At 37.3% G+C, this 21,658-nt stretch overlaps 1 protein-coding gene across 1 annotated transcript; it reads right to left on the reverse strand.

Moving 5' to 3' along the window:
• Positions 1-8,546: 8,546 nt before the first annotated feature.
• Positions 8,547-17,248, reverse strand: tmem182a (transmembrane protein 182a). The gene is made up of 5 exons (XM_007255554.4): positions 16,794-17,248; positions 11,648-11,777; positions 11,442-11,540; positions 11,197-11,334; positions 8,547-9,213 (listed from the first exon to the last, which is right to left on the reverse strand). Exons 1-5 carry the CDS (start codon positions 16,935-16,937, stop codon positions 8,990-8,992), a joined length of 735 nt encoding a protein of 244 aa, XP_007255616.3. The 5' UTR covers positions 16,938-17,248; the 3' UTR covers positions 8,547-8,989.
• Positions 17,249-21,658: the final 4,410 nt, after the last annotated feature.

The following is a 21,658-nucleotide window of genomic DNA, read 5'->3' on the forward strand; positions in this document are numbered from 1 at the left end:
AAAACAAAGATTGTTCAACATCATGGTTTAGAGGAAGCATATAAAAAGCTCAGATCTCAGAGATTTCAGCTGTCAGTTTCCACTGTGAGGATCATAGTAACGAAATGCTAGACCACAGACACAGTTCTAGTTAAGGCCTGAAGTGGCAGAACAAGATCTGGGAATCTTGTTAAAGTTGGGGGTCAAATGGATTTCAGTCAATATCAGCAGATTCTTGAGAACAATGTTTAAGAATCAGTGAGAAAGTTGAAGTTGAAGTGCCGGGGCTGGATACTTCAACAAGACAACGACCCTAAACACTAAACACTGCTCTAAATCTACTAAAGCATTAATACAGAGGAACAAGTACAACGTTCTGGAATGATCATCTCAGATCATCTCAGTCCCCAGACCTGAATATTATTGAAAATCTGTGGTGTGATTTAAAGCGAGCTGTTCATGATCAGAAACCATCAAACCTGACTGAACTGGAGATGTTTTGTAAAGAAGAATGGTTCAAAAAACCTTCAACCAGAAGCCAGACTCTCATTGGAAGCTATAGAAAGCATATAGAGGCTGTTTTTTCTACAAAAGGAGGATCTACTAAATATTGATGTCATTTTTTTCTGTTGGGTGCCCAAAATTTATGCACCTGCCTCATTTTGTTTAAAGAATTATTACGCCCTTTCGTTAAATCTTATAAACTTTATTTCACTTTTTAAATATCACTGTGTTCTTCTGCTATATGATAGGTTAAACTGAAATTGCTGATCCAAACCACCAATGATTTTGAAAGGAAAATAATTAAAATTAACAGAGGATAAAAAATTACCATGTTAAATCTCTCCAGTGTATTATATTATATAGCAAAGAGTCTAAGCAGAGACCAAACTGATAAAACATTCCATTTCCAAAGAGAGTGTTTGGAAATGTAACATTCCTCAATCCACAGTTTCACTTCTTTACTGGAAATATGTCATAGAAGGCATTACCGCCCACAGTGGACAGTGCAGTGGGTCGCTAATGATCATGATGTGCACTACCAGGCTTGAATTGTCCAAACAGTCAGAAAAAGCAACTCTGGCAGAAATCACATTCACACTGAATGCATTGAATGAGTCCACACACATATCCAGCATGTTAGTGTGGCATGTTCCTTTAGGCTTTATAGAACAAACATCATGGGATACAGCAAAAGTGTAGTGGTCCCATGACATTTGGCATGTCAGTGTGTGTACAAGTAGGTTAAAGAGCGAACCGCTACAGTGCAAATGTTTATTATGTTCTCGTGGTGAAGTGGCTCCCTCTAGTGTTTGAGTCCTTTTAGTTTTTTTTTTTTATGGCAGATTTTCATTGATAAGAAAAGCAATAATGTATGTTTTTCACTATAATGCATTTCATTATTTTTTTAAGATTCTTATCATGATAAGTTATATAAGGATATATAGGAATTTTGACTTAAATGTGTTTATACATATAAATACTTGGTTATTTTGAATGTTTTTCATTTAATATAAAATTGATCAAACATTGTAAAGGCATCTGGAAGTTTTAAGCGTGTTTTCTGGAAGCGGTGATATGTTACGGGATATTCAGTTGTCCAGTATTCTATTGGAGAATCAGTTTGTTGTGATTATGTCTAGACACTGGGTCGTTCTGCGCTAAACAGGCAGGTCATGCTCTCTGAGCTCCCCCTCTTCTCTAATCAGTCTTTAGCCTTCAGCTCAGCCTCCACCTTAATCTGAGCTTTTAGCCCTCCAGCTCTGCCCTCGTGGCGTCTGCGGGAAGCGTGCCACGGAAGAAATGTATTCCACCAGGTCCTGTGAACATTCCTGCTATCAACACACAATTATCTGGCTTAATCGTGTGGAACTGCGCAACAATCATCTGGGACTCAGAAACTAATGACATTTTCACCAAGACCAGCACCTGCATCAGCACACACATACAGAACAGCACCATACACTCAACAGCAGGAGAAATAACAGATAAAAAAAATCACTAGTTCTCCCTCTCTCTCTCACTCTCTCTCTCTCCTCTATCTCTCTCTCTTTCTCTGCTCTATCTCTCTCTCTCTCTTTCATGTGTATCTGTGTTTGGCTCATTGATTTATGTATTTTCCATTCATTTTCCGCTGTCTCCATGCTCAAATGCATACATATATATATATATATATATATATATATATATATATATATATATACAGGTAAACACAAAATGCTATTTTTAAATGAAGGTGTTTATTATTAGGGGAGAAAAAAATCCAAACCTACATGACCCTGTGTGAAAAAGTGAAAACCTTATAGCTGGTCGGGCCGCCCTTAGCAGCAACAACTGCAACCAAGCGTTTGCGATAACTTGCAATGAGTCTTTTACAGCGTTGTGGAGGAAGTTGTGCTGCAAGTTTGTTCAGACAGTGCTTCACAGTACAGATGAACAATGAGCCAAAACATAGTGTGAAAGCAACCCAGGAGTTTTTTTAATATGAAGAAGTGGAATATTCTGCAGTGGTCGAGTCAGTCAACAGATTTGAACCAAATTCAGCAGCATTTTACTTGATTAAGACAAAACTAAAGACAGAAAGACCCACAAACCAGCAACAATGGAGGACAGCTGCGGTAAAGACCTGGAAAAGCATCATAAAGGAGGAAACCCAGTGTTTGGTGATATCCATGGGTTCAAGACTTCAGGGATTTATTGTCTGCAAAGGATTCTCAACAAAGTATTAAAAAATGAACATTTTATTTATGGTATTTTTTTTTTATTGTTCCTTTATCTTTGAACTCCTGAAATGATGAGGCTTTGTAGAAAAATGGTTGTATTTCCGAAATCCCTACCACTTCATATGATATTTTTGTTCAACACCTTGAATTAAACCTGAAAATCCGCATCTCAATAGCCTCTCATTTGTTTAATTTTAAATCCATTTTGATGGCATGCAGAGCCCAAATCATAAAGACTGTGTCACTGTCCACTGTATTTATTGGCCTAACTGAGTGCATTGATTACAGTTACCCAGTGATTCTGCATCAGCCGCAGCAGGAAAAGCGGTAGAGTTCTAATTCTTGTATCAGAGGAGGCATATGCTAGTCTGTACACTCCTAGTGTTGAGAGCATTGAGGGCAATATGAACGGGGATTGGGTAATTTGATTTTCCAAATAAGGGAGAAAATGTGGTAAATTTAAAAATAAATTAAAAAATGAAACACTGATTTTTTAATACCTCATCAGACATACATTATTTGATCTCTTTTACTTATTTAGCGAAACACTTTTGGATTTTCTTTCTTTTAATTTTAAATCATTTTGGCTTTTGAATATTCTGTGCATCCCTATACATACTGTAAAGTTACCATTCTAGAGAAACAAATTTTACTTCTGAAATATTCTCTCTTTCTGTCAGCAGTCAGTTATTGTTCATTAATGCAGTCCATACTTCCACAGACATCTATAAGCAATGATATAAGAAAGGTTATCTGTGAATGTTTGCCAATACAGAATCCATGCCACAACTTGTGATGAGCCATCTATAAGCCATCTGCTGAGAATGATTGTGTTGTTACACACCGTCTGAAAGTTAATTCACACCTCTCGATCACATACACAGAGCACAAGTCAACTTCCAAGTATTGTACATATTCTAGCATCTGTCTCCTCTTTCTTATTTCACAGCTTTTCAGAGAGCGAGAATAGCCTTCTGCTGACTGCAGTCGAGGCAAACAATGAAAGAGAAGAAAATAAGAGGGAGAGCACAATGAAGGCTGATTAAGATTACATTACTGAGAATGCTCCACCACTGATCACTCGCCAGTCTGGGGTGGTGTCGGAACTGCATTGACACAAGTATAGCAGTAGCATAGTAACTGCACAGAGGAAAATGTTACTGCTGAAATGTAGATCTTTGATGTCTCAAAAGACGTATTTCAGATTCTCAATTATCGCATTTTTCGCACTATAAGGCGCACTAGAAATAAACATCTCTTTTGTGGTCAATTTTTTTTATTATAAGGCGCATTTTATGCAACACTAGTAAGGAACAGGAATGTCACCATGTTTCCCTTCTAATTCAGCAGATCTCGCCGCTGGGTGGCAGGACTTGTAAAGCTAAGCTAAGCTAAGTAAACAAAACTGTAATTGTTAAAAAACATTTTTAGACAAGTCAGACATGTCAAACCAGCACTGGATATCAATCTACACATTGATTTCTCTTCCATTCATTTACAGTAAGCTTCGATTTCCAGATTTCCACTAAGACTGGGGCATTAGCATTAGCGACTAAATGCTAGCAGCTAATGCCACCCGACAGAGCTACACTGAGGTTTCCGGTTCTGGTATGCCAGGGCGATATTAGCTTGTTTTAACACGGTAAACACACAGGATAAAGGCCAATAGTACTCACCTCTGAACGGCTAAATGGCTAGCGCTTAGCGGGTAATGCTAATACTGCTCCAGCAGTGCTAGCCGGGGTTACAAGCAGACTACATGCCTATAATACTCACCTCTGAATGGCTAGCGCTTAGCGGGTCATGCTAATACTGCTCCAGCAGTGCTAGCCGGGGATAGAAGCAGACTACAGGTCAATAATACTCACCTCTGAACGGCTGAATGGCTAGCGCTTAGCGGGTAATGCTAATACTGCTCCAGCAGTGCTAGCCGGGTTTAGAAGCAGATTACAGGTCAATAATACTCACCTCTGAACGACTAAATGGCTAGCGCTTAGCGGGTAATGCTAATACTGCTCCAGCAGTGCTAGCCGGGGTTACAAGCAGACTACATGCCTATAATACTCACCTCTGAACGGCTAAATGGCTAGCGCTTAGCGGGTCATGCTAATACTGCTCCAGCAGTGCTAGCCGGGGATAGAAGCAGACTACAGGTCAATAATACTCACCTCTGAACGGCTGAATGGCTAGCGCTTAGCGGGTAATGCTAATACTGCTCCAGCAGTGCTAGCCGGGTTTAGAAGCAGACTACAGGTCAATAATACTCACCTCTGAACGACTAAATGGCTAGCGCTTAGCGGGTAATGCTAATACTGCTCCAGCAGTGCTAGCCGGGATTACAAGCAGACTACATGCCTATAATACTCACCTCTGAACGGCTAAATGGCTAGTGCTTAGCGGGTCATGCTAATACTGCTCCAGCAGTGCTAGCCGGGTTTAGAAGCAGACTACAGGTCAATAATACTCACCTCTGAACGACTAAATGGCTAGCGCTTAGCGGGTAATGCTAATACTGCTCCAGCAGTGCTAGCCGGGGTTACAAGCAGACTACATGCCTATAATACTCACCTCTGAAAGGCTGAATGGCTAGCGCTTAGCGGGTCATGCTAATACTGCTCCAGCAGTGCTAGCCGGGAATAGAAGCAGACTACAGGTCAATAATACTCACCTGTGAACGGCTGAATGGCTAGCGCTTAGCGGGTAATGCTAATACTGCTTCAGCAGTGCTAGCCGGGGATAGAAGCAGACTACAGGCCAATAATACTCACCTCTGAGCGGCTGAATGGCTAGCGCTTAGCGGGTCATGCTAATACTGCTTCAGCAGTGCTAGCCGGGTTTAGAAGCAGACTACAGGTCAATAATTCTCACCTCTGAACGGCCAAATGCTGGAGAACTAAACTGAAACTCCTGTATAATGCTGTACTTTAGCGGAGTGGCTTTACTGTTCCATATAGCCTGACTGGTCAATACAGTCGCACCAGATTATAAGGTGCACTGACGTTTTTTGGGAAAATTAAAGTATTAAAGTTCTGTTACCAGCTGTGTCTTATCAAGTAGTGTAAATTATTTAAATGTCTTGTTAGTGTGTGTGTTTAAGGGCATCAGTTGTAAAGAGGTAGAGTTGGTATACAGTAAATTGCTCTATTTGAGTGATGGTCTAATTCTTATTATGGCAAGAACTACTCAACTAAGTAAAGAAATACAGAAATAAAGAAATGAAGGTCAGTCTATCTAAAAAAAAAATTCTAGAACATTGAAAGTTTCCTCAAGGCCAGTCGCAAAGACCATCAAAAAAGTTACGATGAAACTGGCTCTCATTAGGACAACCCCCAGGAAAGGAAGACTGAGTTATCTCTGTTGCACAGGATAAATTCATCACCAGCCTCAGAAACCACAAGTTAACAGCACCAGAGATAGGTGTCACCTAAATGCTTCACAGAGGATTTTGGTTTGTTCAACACTTTTAAATTACTACATGATTCATTATGTGATCCTTTATAGCCTGGATGACGTCAGTATTAATTTACAGTGTAAGAAATAAACACCAATAACGCAACTATGTTAAATAATAAAAAATAATATTTAAAAGCTTAGTGTTATATGATGCAACACTGACCTCTGGTGGCTGAGGTACAGCCAGGATTTGTGTAAAAAAAAATCTGCAGTGATTTATTACAGTTCAGAAACAGTAGTCATGTTGCAGCTCGTGTTTGTGTTTACGCTGAAGTCAGGGGTCAGTGGTTTAGGTTTAGATCTGTCTCTCTCTCTCTCTCTCTCTCTCTCTCTCTCTCTCTCTCTTTTAAAAGATAATACAATACAATACAGATAAAACATATTATAAATACATTCACACAAACACAGTACCCATTTCAGACACTCTCCTGTAAAGCCACTGTGGATTTTTATTGAGAAGATTTTATTTTTATCTCTAGTTGAAACTGAAAGTATGAAAGTTCTCTCTCTCTCATTCACATACTCACACACACACACACACACACTGAACAGCTGTCACCTGCCATGTAGTTGAGTCATATTTCCAGAAGCAGGTATTAAATGGAATCAGCTGTCATGCAATGTCTCGACTCCTGACAATGTGTCTCTGACAGCAGATCTAAATGTAAACCCTGTTAACATTAATGTTAAATATGGCATCTTCTGCTGTCCCCTCACCTCTGAACACCAGGGTCTAAAACACTCTGTATGTACAGTACAGCATGTCCTTCTTTAATGGTTCTAAACGGTCCTGTATTTTTAAAGCGCAGGGTAAATAAATACTCTTAAACATCTACTTAGAATCATCAAGCTGTATCCCAGAAAACCTTATTAATGATTTAATTTTACAGAAGGTAGTGTTTTTTATATTAATTAGAATAACAAACAATACTATATATACAGTAGTAAATGCTTAAATGTTATTGAATTAAGTATTGTTAAATGTTTCTTCTTTATCATAGATAATCTGCTGTGTATCATTGTTTATAACGCTATATAACTGTAAAGATTTAAAGAAATAAAAACACCCAAAAAAGTACATTTCTTATTTTTTGTAGGTGTTTATGTGTTCTTGACAGAACACCCTTTTTATTTCTATTTAAGCTATGTTTTGAGAGCTACTTTTACTGTACTCTTTTTTACTCATACTTAAGCTTGAACACAGACAATTAAACACAGTGCGATTTTTCATTTTAAGTGCAATGATTGTTCCAATACCAGCCTAAGAACGGGTTATGAAAACATCAGAAGCAATGTTGGATTTTTTTATTGGGTGTTTATTAATAGCTTTTATACAGTACTTTTTAAAGGTAAGTTTACATATTATTTACAAAGCAAAACAACTTTAGAGCATGTGCTGAAATAAGTTCCACTCGTGCAAAAACATAAATGCCTTAGTCATATAATACTGCTGCATGGTATTAAGCTGGTATCCAAATATCCATTTTAAAGAGGAGGAGGAACATGCCAAACACCAAATAACAACATGAGACACTTCCAAACTTCCAGAAGTATGTTTTTTTTTTCTATACCTGTACCACAAAATTAGTTAGGTATCTAAAATTATTCATAAATATGATTGCTATATGACAAACACACTCAGTATCACAACAGTAACACACTTACTTCAGGGTGCATAATGTTGCTTACTGTCACATTTTTGTTTTTAATTAGAATTAAAATATAAAGAAATATGACTTGTGCTGCTTTATAATATTGAAAGCGGTGTGTTCTCCTCTAACAAGCTTTTAGATGTAGGCTGGATGCATAGTTATCTTTATGTTAAGCAGCTGATCAGAAAAAATCAGATAGCAAACAGATAAGATGAGCTGCTTGAGGTCGAAGTTAGAATGAGATCCACCCAGGATTGTCTTCAAACCTTTTTACAAACATATTAATTTAGTCTATACAGTTACATATATTTTTTTTCAAGCTAGATGTTAAAATGAATCACACTGATGAAAGAAAGATGAAATTGAACACATATAACTCATATACTGTACATACATTCTCAAAAATAATGGCACTTAAGCGCAATGCCATAGAATGGGAGTGGAGAACTGAGGAACTGAGGGTCAGGAGTTCATCAGAGACTGGAGATTTTTCTGCTCTAACACAAACGTCATCCATGTAACCATGCAAGTAAATAATCAGTTCAATTAAATTAGCAGTAAAATCACCAAACTTTGCAGGAACCCAGCCTTTCAGGATCAGATTCCTCACCCACTACTTCTACTTAAAAAAAAAAAAAGCATCACACTTTTAAATATTTATTCACAAATTTGATCCATTCTATGGCATTACTCAAAAAACTCTCTGAGATCCTGTTTACACCTGGTCACTTCATGCATGTTGAGTATCAGGATTATATATAGATAGGATCATGTCACTGCCCTTAAGTACATTTAAAACTAGGTACTGATCCAGTCACTCAAACCACCATCAGTACTGAAACACCAGTAATAACTGGCATGAAACAAATATATTTGAATATTCCATCCCACACAACAATATGATTTCAGTGTAAATGCATGTAAGTGACTGATATTAAGTGACCAGGTGTAAACAGGATCTCAGGCAACCCCACAAAAACACGCTTGCCATCCTGTGATTACTCATAGATCATTGCAAGCTGCACAAACAGCTCCTTTCCTCTCATCCCTTTATTCAAACTCCTTTATCCTCACTGTGCTTCCATCCCTTTCTGTCTTACAGTTACCACACACATATAGCCATATCACATATGTATGTCTCTCCAGTTCCTCTCCGTTTTTCATTTTCATTTTTCAAGGATTTTATTGATAGTTCTTCACTGATCGACCAATCAGGAGAAAGAGGAGGCCAGCAAGCAAACAGAAAAACACACCCACTGGAGCAAATATGAAGGACAGGCCATAGCAGAGGTTTAGCTGAAAGCTTGGACACAGATGAGCCACTTGGTAAGCTGCATACATATCAACCACATCCATCAGCTCCAACCAGATCACATACATCACAGTGGCAGCCAGCAGGAAGAACCCTAAGTGGATGAAAGCAAGAGAGAGTAAGATAATGAGATGGATGTAAAAAGCAAGGAAAGAAATGAAAGAGAGAACCTTTTTTAAATAATGTGTTCATTATGCTATTTCACTATTTGCTGCTAAAAAAAAACACTAATAGGATGAAAAGCATAGAGTGAAAATCAGAGTCAAAACAAAAAACCTCAGCCAATTATGAGTCATATAACATGGGAAATAAATGGGTAGAATTTTTGTTGTTCTGCATGAGTGTAAGTAAAAAGTATAGTATGGTTATATAGATTTTAAGGATGAAATTTATTGTGTGTACCTCTCTGGGTTTGGCTAAATGCTTTCAGTGTAAGCTAAGCTAACTATACTCAACAATGCTAATGCTGTGCCACTATTCTCCATTTTATTCAGGAAAATGAATGTTTTTTGTGGGTTTTAAAGATAATATTTAGTGTGTGAAGCACAGTGGGTTTTGCTAAATGCTTACCGTGTTAGCTAAGCTAACTAACTAGCCACTGGTGGTTGTGTTTGACACACTTTTTTAACATTGAGATGACGTGTCTCAGTACCAAAAACAAAGCCACACTACAATACACACTTAAATCAGCCCGGCCAATGTTCCCACCCCACTGCACCAATTAACTAATGTTAATATGAATGCACAAGCTAGTACAGACTGCTTTATAATTGCAGATGTGTGTGGTGTGTTTTAGCATTACTCTAACAGTGCCAGTAGGCTGCGTTTTGGTCACTTTTAGTTATATTTTTAGTTTTGTCTTAGCCCCACAAACACTCCACTCCCAAATGCTGAAAAAGGTGAACGAACATAGGAGTGGAGAAATCGGTGATATCTGGAGTTCTGTATTTACTCTGTTGTTCAGTTTGAATTGATACATCCAGTTTAAATACAGTTTAAATACCAGTGCATCAGTTTGGTACAGCTCCATTCTGTTGCAAAGCAGCTTTAGGTACACCAAAGGTAGTGTGTGCCAACACAGGCTAAAATAAAACACTGTAACAAAAGCATTAAAAAAAAGAACAAAAACAAAAGTCTTTATGCCATGTCATAAATAATTACATACTAGTCAATCTCAGAAAATTTGAATATCATTAAAAAGTTCATTTATTTCAATAAATCAGTTCAAAATGTAAGACTCATTTATTATATAGGTGTATTACGCACAGAGTAATCTATTTTAAGCTTAAGGGTATTTCTTTTATTATTGATGATTATCCAAAACCCCAAAATCAGTATCTCAGACAATAAGAAAAGCTGAGAGAAGCATAAAGATCTGTAAAACCTCCCAGTAGACTAAACTTTGGGCTTGATATAACACAGTGGACCAACACCAGCAGATGACATGTCTCTCTAAACCATTACTGATTGTGGAAACTTCACACTAGACCTCAAGCATCTTGGACTGTGTTTGAAAATTTACTGATGATCAGTGATGGTTTGGAGAGACATGTGATCTGCTGGTGTTGGTCCACTGTGTTATATCAAGTCCAAAGTCAGTGCAGTGTTTTCCCAGAAAACGACAGCACCCTTCTGTTGACAACTTGTATGGAGATGCGGATTTCATTTTCCAGCAGGACTTAGCACACTGCCCCCACTGCCAAAAGTACAAACTGGTCTTATATAATATTTAAATTTTCATTGGCTGTAAGACATAATCATCAGCAATAAAATAAACAAACGCTTAAAATAGATCACTCTGCGTGTAATACATCTACATAATAACTTTTCAATTCTATTCTATTTTTTTTTTTGATGCACTAGTACTTATAATGCTATGTTAACCATTTACAGGGAATACCCAGAGTTTTGATGTTGAAACTTTTAAGGAGGTCCTGGTAGGACTACCAATATTTGATCATAATGTGTTACTCAGATCAAAGTCATAATGCAGTTAACTAGGAAGAGCCAGCTAAATAAATACCGGTACTGAAATTTAGAGGTATAAAAAAGGTAATGTTGTACCACTTGTACTTACCAGCTATGAGGAACAGTGCACCACCTGTTTTGTAGAGGCAGTGACTGGCAAATGGAGCAGCGCAGATGATGACAAAGCCAGCAAGTATGACGGCAGCCACGCCCAGTAACACAAAGACGCTCCAGAAGCCTCTGAAGACTGTAAAACACAAATAATCACTTACTATTGAAGCAAGATAATGATGCGTATCATATCTGCCTTATTAGTTTGCACCTATAATACTTATTTTATATAATGTTGCGTACTGATGGCAGAGTCATAGGTGGTTGCATTGTGGGTCTGCTCAGATACAGGAAAGGGGAAGAGGTAGGCATGGATGCACTGCTTAGAGTGTGGCTGGTTTGCTGTGGGGACAAACACAAAAAATATTAGTTCAGACTCAACACAGAGTACAATGTAATAACTGCACTACAGTGTGTGTATTGTATTTAAACAAGAAGGTGTTTCTTACTGAACCAAAACTTTAACATGCTGTCCTCGTCCACTTGGCCTTTAAAGGAGCACCTCCAGAACAGGCCTTCATGGTAATATGTGGAATTGTTTCCTTCATCTTCAGGCGCGTTCAACAGCACACCACCTCGCTGTGAAAGAGCACAGAGGTCAGAGGGCAAGAGGCATGTGGGTTATGGTGTCAAAGTATTCACATTCATTACTGAGGTAGGAGTATAGATACCTGGGTTTAAAATACTCCTGTAGAAGTTGAAGTCTGAATTTAAGCTTTTTACACAAGTAAAAGTGTAAAATTAATGTAAGGGGAAAGGTATTATGTATAAACCCATAGGGTGTCGGAATGGTATACGTTATACTTCTCATCCAACCAGCATTTCTACTTCACTGCTTGACTATGAGTGGACATATGAGGCCTGTAGGTGGGATTATCATGTATGTGTGTGTATGATTGAAGAAGTAATAATTTAGGGTTATTATTTATTTCTCATCCATTAAAAAAGGTTAACAAAGGATTTCTTGCAACAGTTAGAAAATGCATGTTTGCTTTGTGTTTAGAACCTATTTCTTTTAATAGGTTCTAAACCCAATGCAAACATGCATTTATTAGCATACCACAAACTATACATTTGAGTACAAAATGTGCTTCTTCATCATATAATTGCTATGATTGAGTTATTTTAGCTTTTATACTGTAGAGACATAGGTGGTCCTCTCACCCTTGGCCCTAGTTTATGAGTATAGCTCGGAGACACTCATACACTTACACCACACTTGCCCTTTCTCATGTATTCTTAATAGGACTGTCAACATTAACACACACTGTAAACTTAAACACATTCATTTTTTAATGCACACTAGCCTGGTGACACATTTTTATTATAGAAGTTTTATTTAGCCATATAAAACAGCAATGCTTACTGGTGAGTTAGGTAGCAAGTAAGGTATATTACCTTTTATTTATGCTGAAGCTTATGCTCTCTTTCTTTCTCTCTCTGTCTCTCTCGCTCTCTCTCTCTCGCTCTCACACTCGCGTGGTCATGCACACAGAAACACACACAGCTGATGGCGTGTTTCCACTTTTCAAGCTGTCAAAGGTGGAATATGGAGCTACACTAGCGTTTATTTTCTCTATTAAAACTCTGTTAAACTCAGTAACACAGTGCCTTACAATATACCAGTTTAAAAAGCATCAAAACTACCCTGAGATATTATAATACAATTCATCTACCCTGAGATATTATAATACAGTAAATCTACCCTGAGATATTATAATACAGTAAATCTACCCTAAGATATTAAAATACAGTAAATCTACCCTGAGATATTATAATACAGTAAATCTACCCTGAGATATTATAATACAGTAAATCTACCCTGAGATATTATAATACAGTAAATCTACCCTGAGATATTAAAATACAGTAAATCTACCCTGAGATATTATAATACAGTAAATCTACCCTAAGATATTATAATACAGTAAATCTACCCTGAGACATTATAATACAGTAAATCTACCCTGAGATATTTTTATACAGTAAATCTACACAAAGATAGTATAATACAGTAATAAAAAAAGGTGTGCCAGGTGTATATCACACTACACTATTATTTTTGCCCTCTTCCCAAAAATACAGCTAAATGCCAGCATTTAAAACCAATTTAGGCAAGGAATATTACTGTGATTTAATACAATGTTTTTTTAACATTCATTGTTTTATTTACATTTAAATATCTATTATCAAGAGCTTAGTCTTAAGGAATTCTGTGGTTTATTACAGATCCAATGACACCAGTAATTATCTCCATTTCTGTTCAAAGCAACCTTTGGAAAAAAGTTCATTATCTGCAGCTTTTATAATGATTTTATTAGCTTAAAAACTTTGTAATTTAGCAAATGCTGCTTCTTAAGGAATCAAGACAGCATTGTGACTTACTAATTAAACTAGTCTATGGGAGCATTAGACCAGGGCGTGGACCGATGTTCATATCAACAGCGAACCAATGGGCCTTAAATAAAATGATTGTAAAGTCAGGACTAAAACATGACTAAATTTACACACATCAACATGTAGTGCTCATTTTCACTGTGTAGCTGTGAGCTTTGAAATCTATGCTTATCAAATGCTGCCACGTGAAGAGCGTGAGAACCCAGCTGGTTGCTGTAAACAGAGCTGGTCTCTTTAACTGCTATGTACATTAAATTATCTATATATAAAACGTGAGTGTATTCTGTCCTCATTACCGGTGGCTGATTTGGTCAGCAACTAAAGCTTTATCACAGTTGTAAAAGTGTTGGTATTTTTAAAAAAAGAGCATGAAATTTTAACAAAACAATGTACAATAACAAAAAGAGTTCTTGTAAAGGATCATTCATGGACAGCAACCAAAAATTAGCACGTTTAACACGCTACCACCAGCAGCTGCAGCCTGAATCTCACTCCACGTAAAAAGTAAGAAAAAGTTGGCAGCACTGCAAAGGCAAAGGCAAAGGCTGGCCCCTTGGAAAGTCCTGCAATGTGTGTGACTGCCACAAATAGATCTGGCATGATAGTGCAGACATTGCGTTAAGATTCCAGTTTCATTGCTCACCATTAAGTGTGGTGTCATGCTCCAGCATGTGATATTCTACCCTCTGAGCTTCACCGGGACTGTAAATAGTGACGTCTGATACACAAGGTCTCAATCTACACAACTTTATCCAAAACTAAAATACGTACAGCTCTGGAAAAAATAAAAGAGACCACTTTAGATTCTGAATCAGTTTGTCTGATTTCGCTATTTATAGGTTTATGTTTGAGTAAAAATGAACATTGTTGTTTTATTCTGTAAACTACTAATTTCTCCCAAATTCCAAATAAAAATATTTTTAGCATTTAGAGCATTTATTTGCAGAAAATGAGAAATGGCTGAAATAACAAAAAAGACCTCAAATAATGCAAAGAAAACATGTTCATATTCATAAAGTTTTTAGAGTTCAGAAATTAATATTTGGTGGAATTAACCTGGTTTTTAAATTACATCTCCTCCACCAGTCTTACACACTGCTTTCAGCTTCAGTTCAGCTTGGTTTGATGGCTTGTGATCATCCATCTTTTCAATTTGGTAAAATCACAAGTGGTCGCTTTTTTTAGAGCTGTATATGTATGCAACTCTGGACCCCAGCCTGAATTCATTAACTGGGTTTACTGATTTTATTGTAGATACAGTTCTACATTCGGAAAATGTAAGATTTTAGATTGCACTTACAAAACTCAGACAGATTGTGACAAGTATAATTCCCAGAAAACAGAGTAAGTGACAAATTGCCCTTCATGCCAATATGATATTCAGATGTCTCAGACGTATCTCTGTTCCTTATGATTAATCTAATTTCTTAGTCTGGTGCTTTTTATAATAAACAGTCATTTTGCGAAAACACAGCTTATTCAGAATGGTTTAGATATTATGCCTTTCTGTATATCATGCCATGCCTTGTTTCTGGATAAACACTCTGTATTTTACAGTATACTGTGGCATATACAGTGTCTCACAAAAGTGAGTATACCTCTCACATTTTTGCAAATATTTCATTATATCTGTTTTGTCTTTTCATGGAACAACACTGAAGATATGACACGTTAATACAATGTAAAGCAGTCAGTGTACAGCTTGTATAACAGTGTAAATTTGCTGTGCTCTCAAAATAACTCAACACACAGCCATTAATGTCAAAACAGCTGGCAAAACTATGCCCAATTGGCCATTTTCTCTCCCCACTGTCATGTGACTTGTTAGTGTTACAAGGCCTCAGGTGTATATTGGGATCAGACCTGTTGAATTAGGTGTTTTGGGTCCAATTCTCTCATACTGACATACTGACTGGATATTCAGCATGGTACTTCATGGCAAGAAAACTCCCTGATAACGCAAGAAACAGAATTACTGCTCTCTGCAAAGAAACATAGATTATAAGAATTTTGCCATCACTCTAAAAAAAGATAAACATGATGAAAAAAGACATACAGCACAATAGCACTGCTAAGGTCAATTAGCAGTTTTTCAGGGTGGGTTCCACTCCCCAGGCCTCCCCAGGTCCACACGTTCAGCGTAATAGTAAAAAATAGATGCATGAGTTCTGCCAGCATTGCTGCAGAGGATGAATAAGTAGGAGAAAGCCTGCACACAGTTTGCTGAAGATGGTGTCCAGCATGTGTGGCAGCATCCTGGTTAGGAGTACCAAGGCAACTGTCCCTTGTTTACAGTCAAGCATGGTGGTGGTAGCATCTTGGTCTGAGGCTGTATGAGTGCTTCCAACACTGGGGAGCTGAATTCCAACAAGTACTGTGACATTCTAAAGCAGAACTGGGCAGCATAGCAGTTTTCCCCCATAATAACGACCCCAAACACACCTCTAAGAGGATAACTACCTTGCAGAGGAAGCTAAAGGTAAAGGTGCTGGACTGGCTAAGCATGTCTCCAGACCTTAACCCTATTGAGCATCTGTGGGGCATCCTCAAAAACAGCAGAGTGTGAAAGTTCAAGTAGCAGGGTAAGAGCACAGTTTTGCTCAAAATATTGCAATGCACACAACATTATGGGTGACACACCATAGTTCAAAAGATGACAATTTTTTGGTGCGCGTCTTGCTGGCGCATCTGTGACCAAGACAGCAAGTCTTTGTCTTTGTGATGTATCAAGAGCCACTGTATCCAGGGTAATGTCAGCATACCACCAAGAAGGAGCAACCACATCCAACAGGATTAACTGTGGACGCAAGAGGAAGCTGTCTGAAAGGGATGTTTGGGTGCTAACCCGGATTGTATCCAAAAAGCATAAAACCATGGCTGCCCAAATCACGGCAGAATTCAATGTGCACCTCAGCTCTCCTGTTTCCACCAGAACTGTCTGTCAGGACAATAAATTATTGTGGTCTAAAACCAGGAGTTTCAGTTTGTCCAACCTGTGTATATAATAAAATATTTACAAAATGAGTAAGGGGTATACTCAAATTTGTGAGATACTGTATGCGAATATCCTGGCTCCTCAGATCAGGATTTCTTTTTTTTTAATTGTTACAGGATATAGCTAAAGCCTGTATGCCAAAAGTATTATTTAAATAGATATGCATTTCATGCCTTTCATGCTGAATCTGTGCTCCCACCCACCTTTACATGTTCCGAAACATCATTACCCTTTTGGCACCACTCCGAAGCCAGAAGCCAGTAATCTGTACCGAAGGACAGGAGAATGAAGACTGCTGCCAGGGCACCAAAGAGCCCGGCGAAAAACAATGCCACGCTCAACTTCATCCCACTCTTTACTCTTCTGTGAAGTGAACGGAGGTCAGTCCTCAAAATGCGTAACCTGAGGTCCTTCGGTTGGTTTTAGAAATGGCTGAACTTCAAGGTTCCTTGCTGATGTCCTTACAGTCCTCTCCTTTTGTATGTTTGGAGCTATGTCCTGAAGCCCTCTACCTTTCCCACAGTGTTTGGTGTCAAAGTTGAACTGGGTTAAGAAAGATAGTAGTGAAAGAAAAGAGCTTCAGAAGCTCACGCTGGTGTGGAACCACCACCCTTATGCTATTTTGGATTGCTGATTGAATGTGCCTGCTGGCTCTCTTAGAGGAGTGGCTTGGGAATAGGAAAAGTATTGGGGGCGGGGAGCTGATATGGACCAAAATATCAACTCCCAACTGAAGGCCACTCCCTAGGACTAGATAGTTGGCAACTGGAGGAGAGTAAAGACACCAGAGGTAACATTCCTGACATTGCCTTAGACCCAGCTGCCCACAGATATCTGTGAAGAACTTGGCGGGAGGTTACAAAAATTAAATACGCCCTTGGAGGCCAACACTGTGAATTCACACCTCTGTTCTGACAAGCTTCATGTGAATGGAAATACTGGAAACATTAGAAAGAATATGACATTATTTATTTTTTTTATTCATCTAATGACTCATAGCTTGAAAGAGGAATTACCCATCCTCTGAATCAAAGCTAAAATGCACATTCTAAAAATGTGTCTGGTTACAAAAGATGTTAAAGTAATTTAAAATAAAAGCTCATTATCTGTGGAGTGGGACATTTAGCAGAGAGCAGAGAAACCAGACACCAATTAGCACTGTGCTGTGAGTGGAGATCAGAGTGGCAGAAGTGACAGAACAGAACAACGTCCTACATGTTATTTTAACACACCTGCTATGCTTTCTCTGCTGTGTGCTTCTTTACCTGTTAGCTGGGAGTGTATGAAATATAAGAGAATGCATTAGTGTGCTTTTTGGGATAGAATAGACAGAAATTGAACTAATCTGCTTGTGAAACAGTCTTTCTATCAGTTCTCAATAAACTGATATAAAAACCAGAGGTGTCTTTACGCCTAATTCATTTCATCATGTTTTCATTCCGGCATCTCATGCTACAAAATAAACCCTATACAGATAAATCTCTTCATCCAGATAGAGTAAATTTGATTGTGGTTGGATTTGAAGTATAAACATTTTCCATTCCGGCACCCTATTGGTTTATACGCAATCCATTGCACCTGTACACGTCACGTCACGTCACACTCCCGCAGACATATGAAGTCTAGTATTGCACCAGGAGTGGCATAAAGTTATCCAAAAGCGGTGTGTAAGACTGGTGGAGGAGAACATGCCAAGATGCATGAAAACTGTGATTAAAAACCAGGGTTAGGCCTTGCTTTATTTGAGGTCTGAAAGCTCTGCATCTTTTTTGTTATTTCAGCCATTTCTCATTTCCTGCAAATAAATATTGGTATTTAGAAATATATTTTTTCAACATTTTAATATAGCATTATAATCATTATGGCTTTTAGAGAAATGTGAATTTTATGCTTTTGTATAAAATAATTATTTTTGTATAAAGGTAAGTAGTAGAAAAAATAAGTAATTTGAAAATAGTAGTTTTACACTTTTACTTGCTCAAAAAGCTTAATTTGAGACTTTAACTTCTACAGAGGTATTTTTATTTTGAATACTTTTGACACCTCTTTAAAAAAACATGAGCACCACAATAGGACTGTTTGTGAACTCACTGATAGCAGTGGCCAATAAGAGTTATAAAAGCAATGTTAGAGAGCTGATGTGATGCAGTGTTGAGATTTCTTTCTGGAGCTCTTTCTGGAACTCTTTTTCTGGAGCAAAATGAGTAAATGACAACACACATACACATGTTTAATAAAAGATTGCTTAATTTGGCTAATGTTGTTTTGCAACTAAAGTGTCAAAAACATAAATGCACACTTTTTAGACATGACCATATCCATAAACGATAAGCTAGATGACACTGGATCACATGTTCTGACAAGACCCCAAGCATACTTTTAAAGGTGCTTGTGAAATGGATAATACAAGCTAACATATTAAGCTTTTGGAATAGCATTTCTGTCCTGACCTCAACTGTATCATATATATAAAATATAAGGACTGTGTTTAACAGTTAAACCTGTGCAAAAAATGTGCCAATTCTGCCATATTTTAAGTGTGGTCAAATATGCAACCAGTATTTTGCCAGACTTTTATTATTTTATTGATGGCTACCAAAGCATTGGTCAAGGTACAGATTGTTATAAGGCAATTTCTGATCTTCTATGTATAACTGTGTTTAGTTCTGATTTTTTTAAGGTGTTTTATCTCATTCACTTTCAGAAATAGTACCATTCAAAAATATCAGTGACAGACCAATATTCTTATGATATCCATGTCTATGATAAGTGTATGTAATTGCAGAATGGTATTTATTTATCAATGAAAGTCAAGAAAATTTGGCACAATGTAAATATGGCACATTTATGACACAAAGTGCTTTACATAATTAAATACACAAAGAAATAAAGAAAGAATTGCAGCAAAAACAATTGTTAGCAAACCTAATATACAGTAGAATATAGATACTGGCATATACTGTACTTATTGAATGGTGAATGTATGGGAAATAACATATTTAGGGGGGAGTGAGGCTCAACCCGATAAAGGGTAAAATGTGTCAGGTACATTAGTGTTGTGAAACTTTAAAGTAAGTAAAACAGGATGTTGATCTGATTTCTCAGAATTCACCCTAAAGGTTAGTTTGTAAAGTAAAAGTAACATTTTCATAAGCACTTCTCCATTACTGAGCTGTCACAGAGTTCAGAGCTTGTAATATTTGTTTCACCCTCTTGGTGGCTGTAATTGCCTACCGTTATGAAGCAACACACTGTAAGATGAATCAAGACTACAGTGTGGCCTCACAAGTCTCCCTAGATTAACAATAAGAGAGAGCCTGTTTATTTTAACTTTTATGTATCACTATAGGGGTGTATGCTATGGGCAAAACATCTGATGTGTTAAAGGTTGTTGGATATACTGATATTGATGTGGAAGGTAAATTGTAATTGAATTTAAGCTCCTCAAAAATCCAGGCACAGTCTGTTTACGGTATTTATCTGGCACTCTTATCCAGAGCTTGTAAGGTTGTTCCTATTACAGAGGTGGGCCTATGTAGAGTAAGGAGTCTTGCCCATAGACTCTTATTGGTGTATTTAGTATAGTCACCCAGACCGGGAATTGAACCCCAGTCTCCTACATGTAGTGTTAGCCTCTGTGCCACACCACTGTCTGCAGTTTAATGAGCTTGATCTGTTGCTATACAAGGGTAATGCAGTCTGTGTTTGTTGTTATATGTAATGTTAATACATGTCTTTTGATGTGTTTATCCTGAACATTTCACATATATCACAATGATGATAAAAAAAATTCTTAATAACTAATTGTTCACTGCTCTTTGAAAAACTTATCAAAATTGTATTATTGTGCTATTATAATAAAATTATAATTAAAATTATGATAAAAAAAAAAAACTTACAACTAAATTGTCTACTGCAATTCTTTTGGAAAAATCTATTTTCTTAACAAAAAAATAGTAATTGTTACAGTCTTATCTGTTTCACTGTGTCACTGATGTTCAAATCCACATTACATAGTTGTACATGCTCTTCTTCATTCACTCAGTCAGAAATATCTGGCATGCTGTATTATGAAACACTTGTGAAAACATCATGACAAAATATAACTGAAATTGCAATTTAATTATTCACTCAAAATTTTATTGCATTTCGTCACGTCTATAGCCTATCATGGGTGAAAAATATATATTGCTTTTTCATTCTGAAACTAATTATGTAGTCCATGATGAAAACATGGAATTTTAGGAACCTACTAACACTGCTCTTACATAAAAAAAACATTAATTATGTGACAACAACAGAGTACTGTTTGATTGTGTACTCTGACTGGAGCTCGCCCAGAAAGTGCATTGTACTGTTTGTGTGGTGAGGGGAGATTACTGTATTTTCATTCTCAAAATGCTGTTTATCTACTTTCTCAGATTTGGACATGTTTAGCTTCTCAAAGACACACTTCTGTAACTACAAAGACACAACTTTATGCTTTCACTTTTAGGGGTGCTGGTTTTGTGCCGAATTCAAGCACCCCTTCTCGGAAACGTGCACACACCGTCTCCTTGCCTTAAACCTTACCTAAAAAGTCTGCTCCAAAAATGGCTGTTGTTCTAAACGATGCTGCCTCATAAGAGATAATGAAAAAGAAACGTCACCTGCATGTTTCATGATGGGGGGATTGAGCCCCCTAAAAAAGAGCTAGCAACACCCTTGATAAAAGCAAAGCCAAAGGGAAGTTTGAGTTTTCCTTTTTTCATTAAGCTTTTAATTTTAGATTTGACCACGAAATGCCATTATGATAATGAAAATCAAATTATAAAAAGGCTTTAAATTATGCATTTATTTTTGTAACAAACTATCTGTGTATGACTGAATGGTTAAATTGCATAATAAGTGGTTTAATATATATTTTTTTATTTTATCATGACATTTTCATTTTAGACATTTCAGATCAGTTTTATTTTTGGCTGGATTTATCTCTTATAGTACAGTATGCCAGTGATTTTTGAGTATCCCTATAGCTTTATAGGTTGGACACAGAAAGGCTGCTGCTGTCAGCATGGGCTCACAGGTT

This window comes from Astyanax mexicanus, chromosome 11 (assembly GCF_023375975.1).
Source record: "Astyanax mexicanus isolate ESR-SI-001 chromosome 11, AstMex3_surface, whole genome shotgun sequence".
NCBI classification, from domain to species: domain Eukaryota; kingdom Metazoa; phylum Chordata; class Actinopteri; order Characiformes; family Acestrorhamphidae; genus Astyanax; species Astyanax mexicanus.

What these genes read in the sequence shown, in the direction of transcription:
- tmem182a (XM_007255554.4), bottom strand. Translation starts at nt 16,937, where the DNA reads ATGAAGTTGAGCGTGGCATTGTTTTTCGCCGGGCTCTTTGGTGCCCTG. An exon ending in ATGTTTCGGAACATGTAAAG is followed by an intron (nt 11,778 to 16,793) that starts GTGGGTGGGAGC and finishes GCTCTTTCACAG; the next exon opens with CGAGGTGGTGTGCTGTTGAA. An exon ending in CACCTATGACTCTGCCATCA is followed by an intron (nt 11,335 to 11,441) that starts GTACGCAACATT and finishes TGTGTTTTACAG; the next exon opens with TCTTCAGAGGCTTCTGGAGC.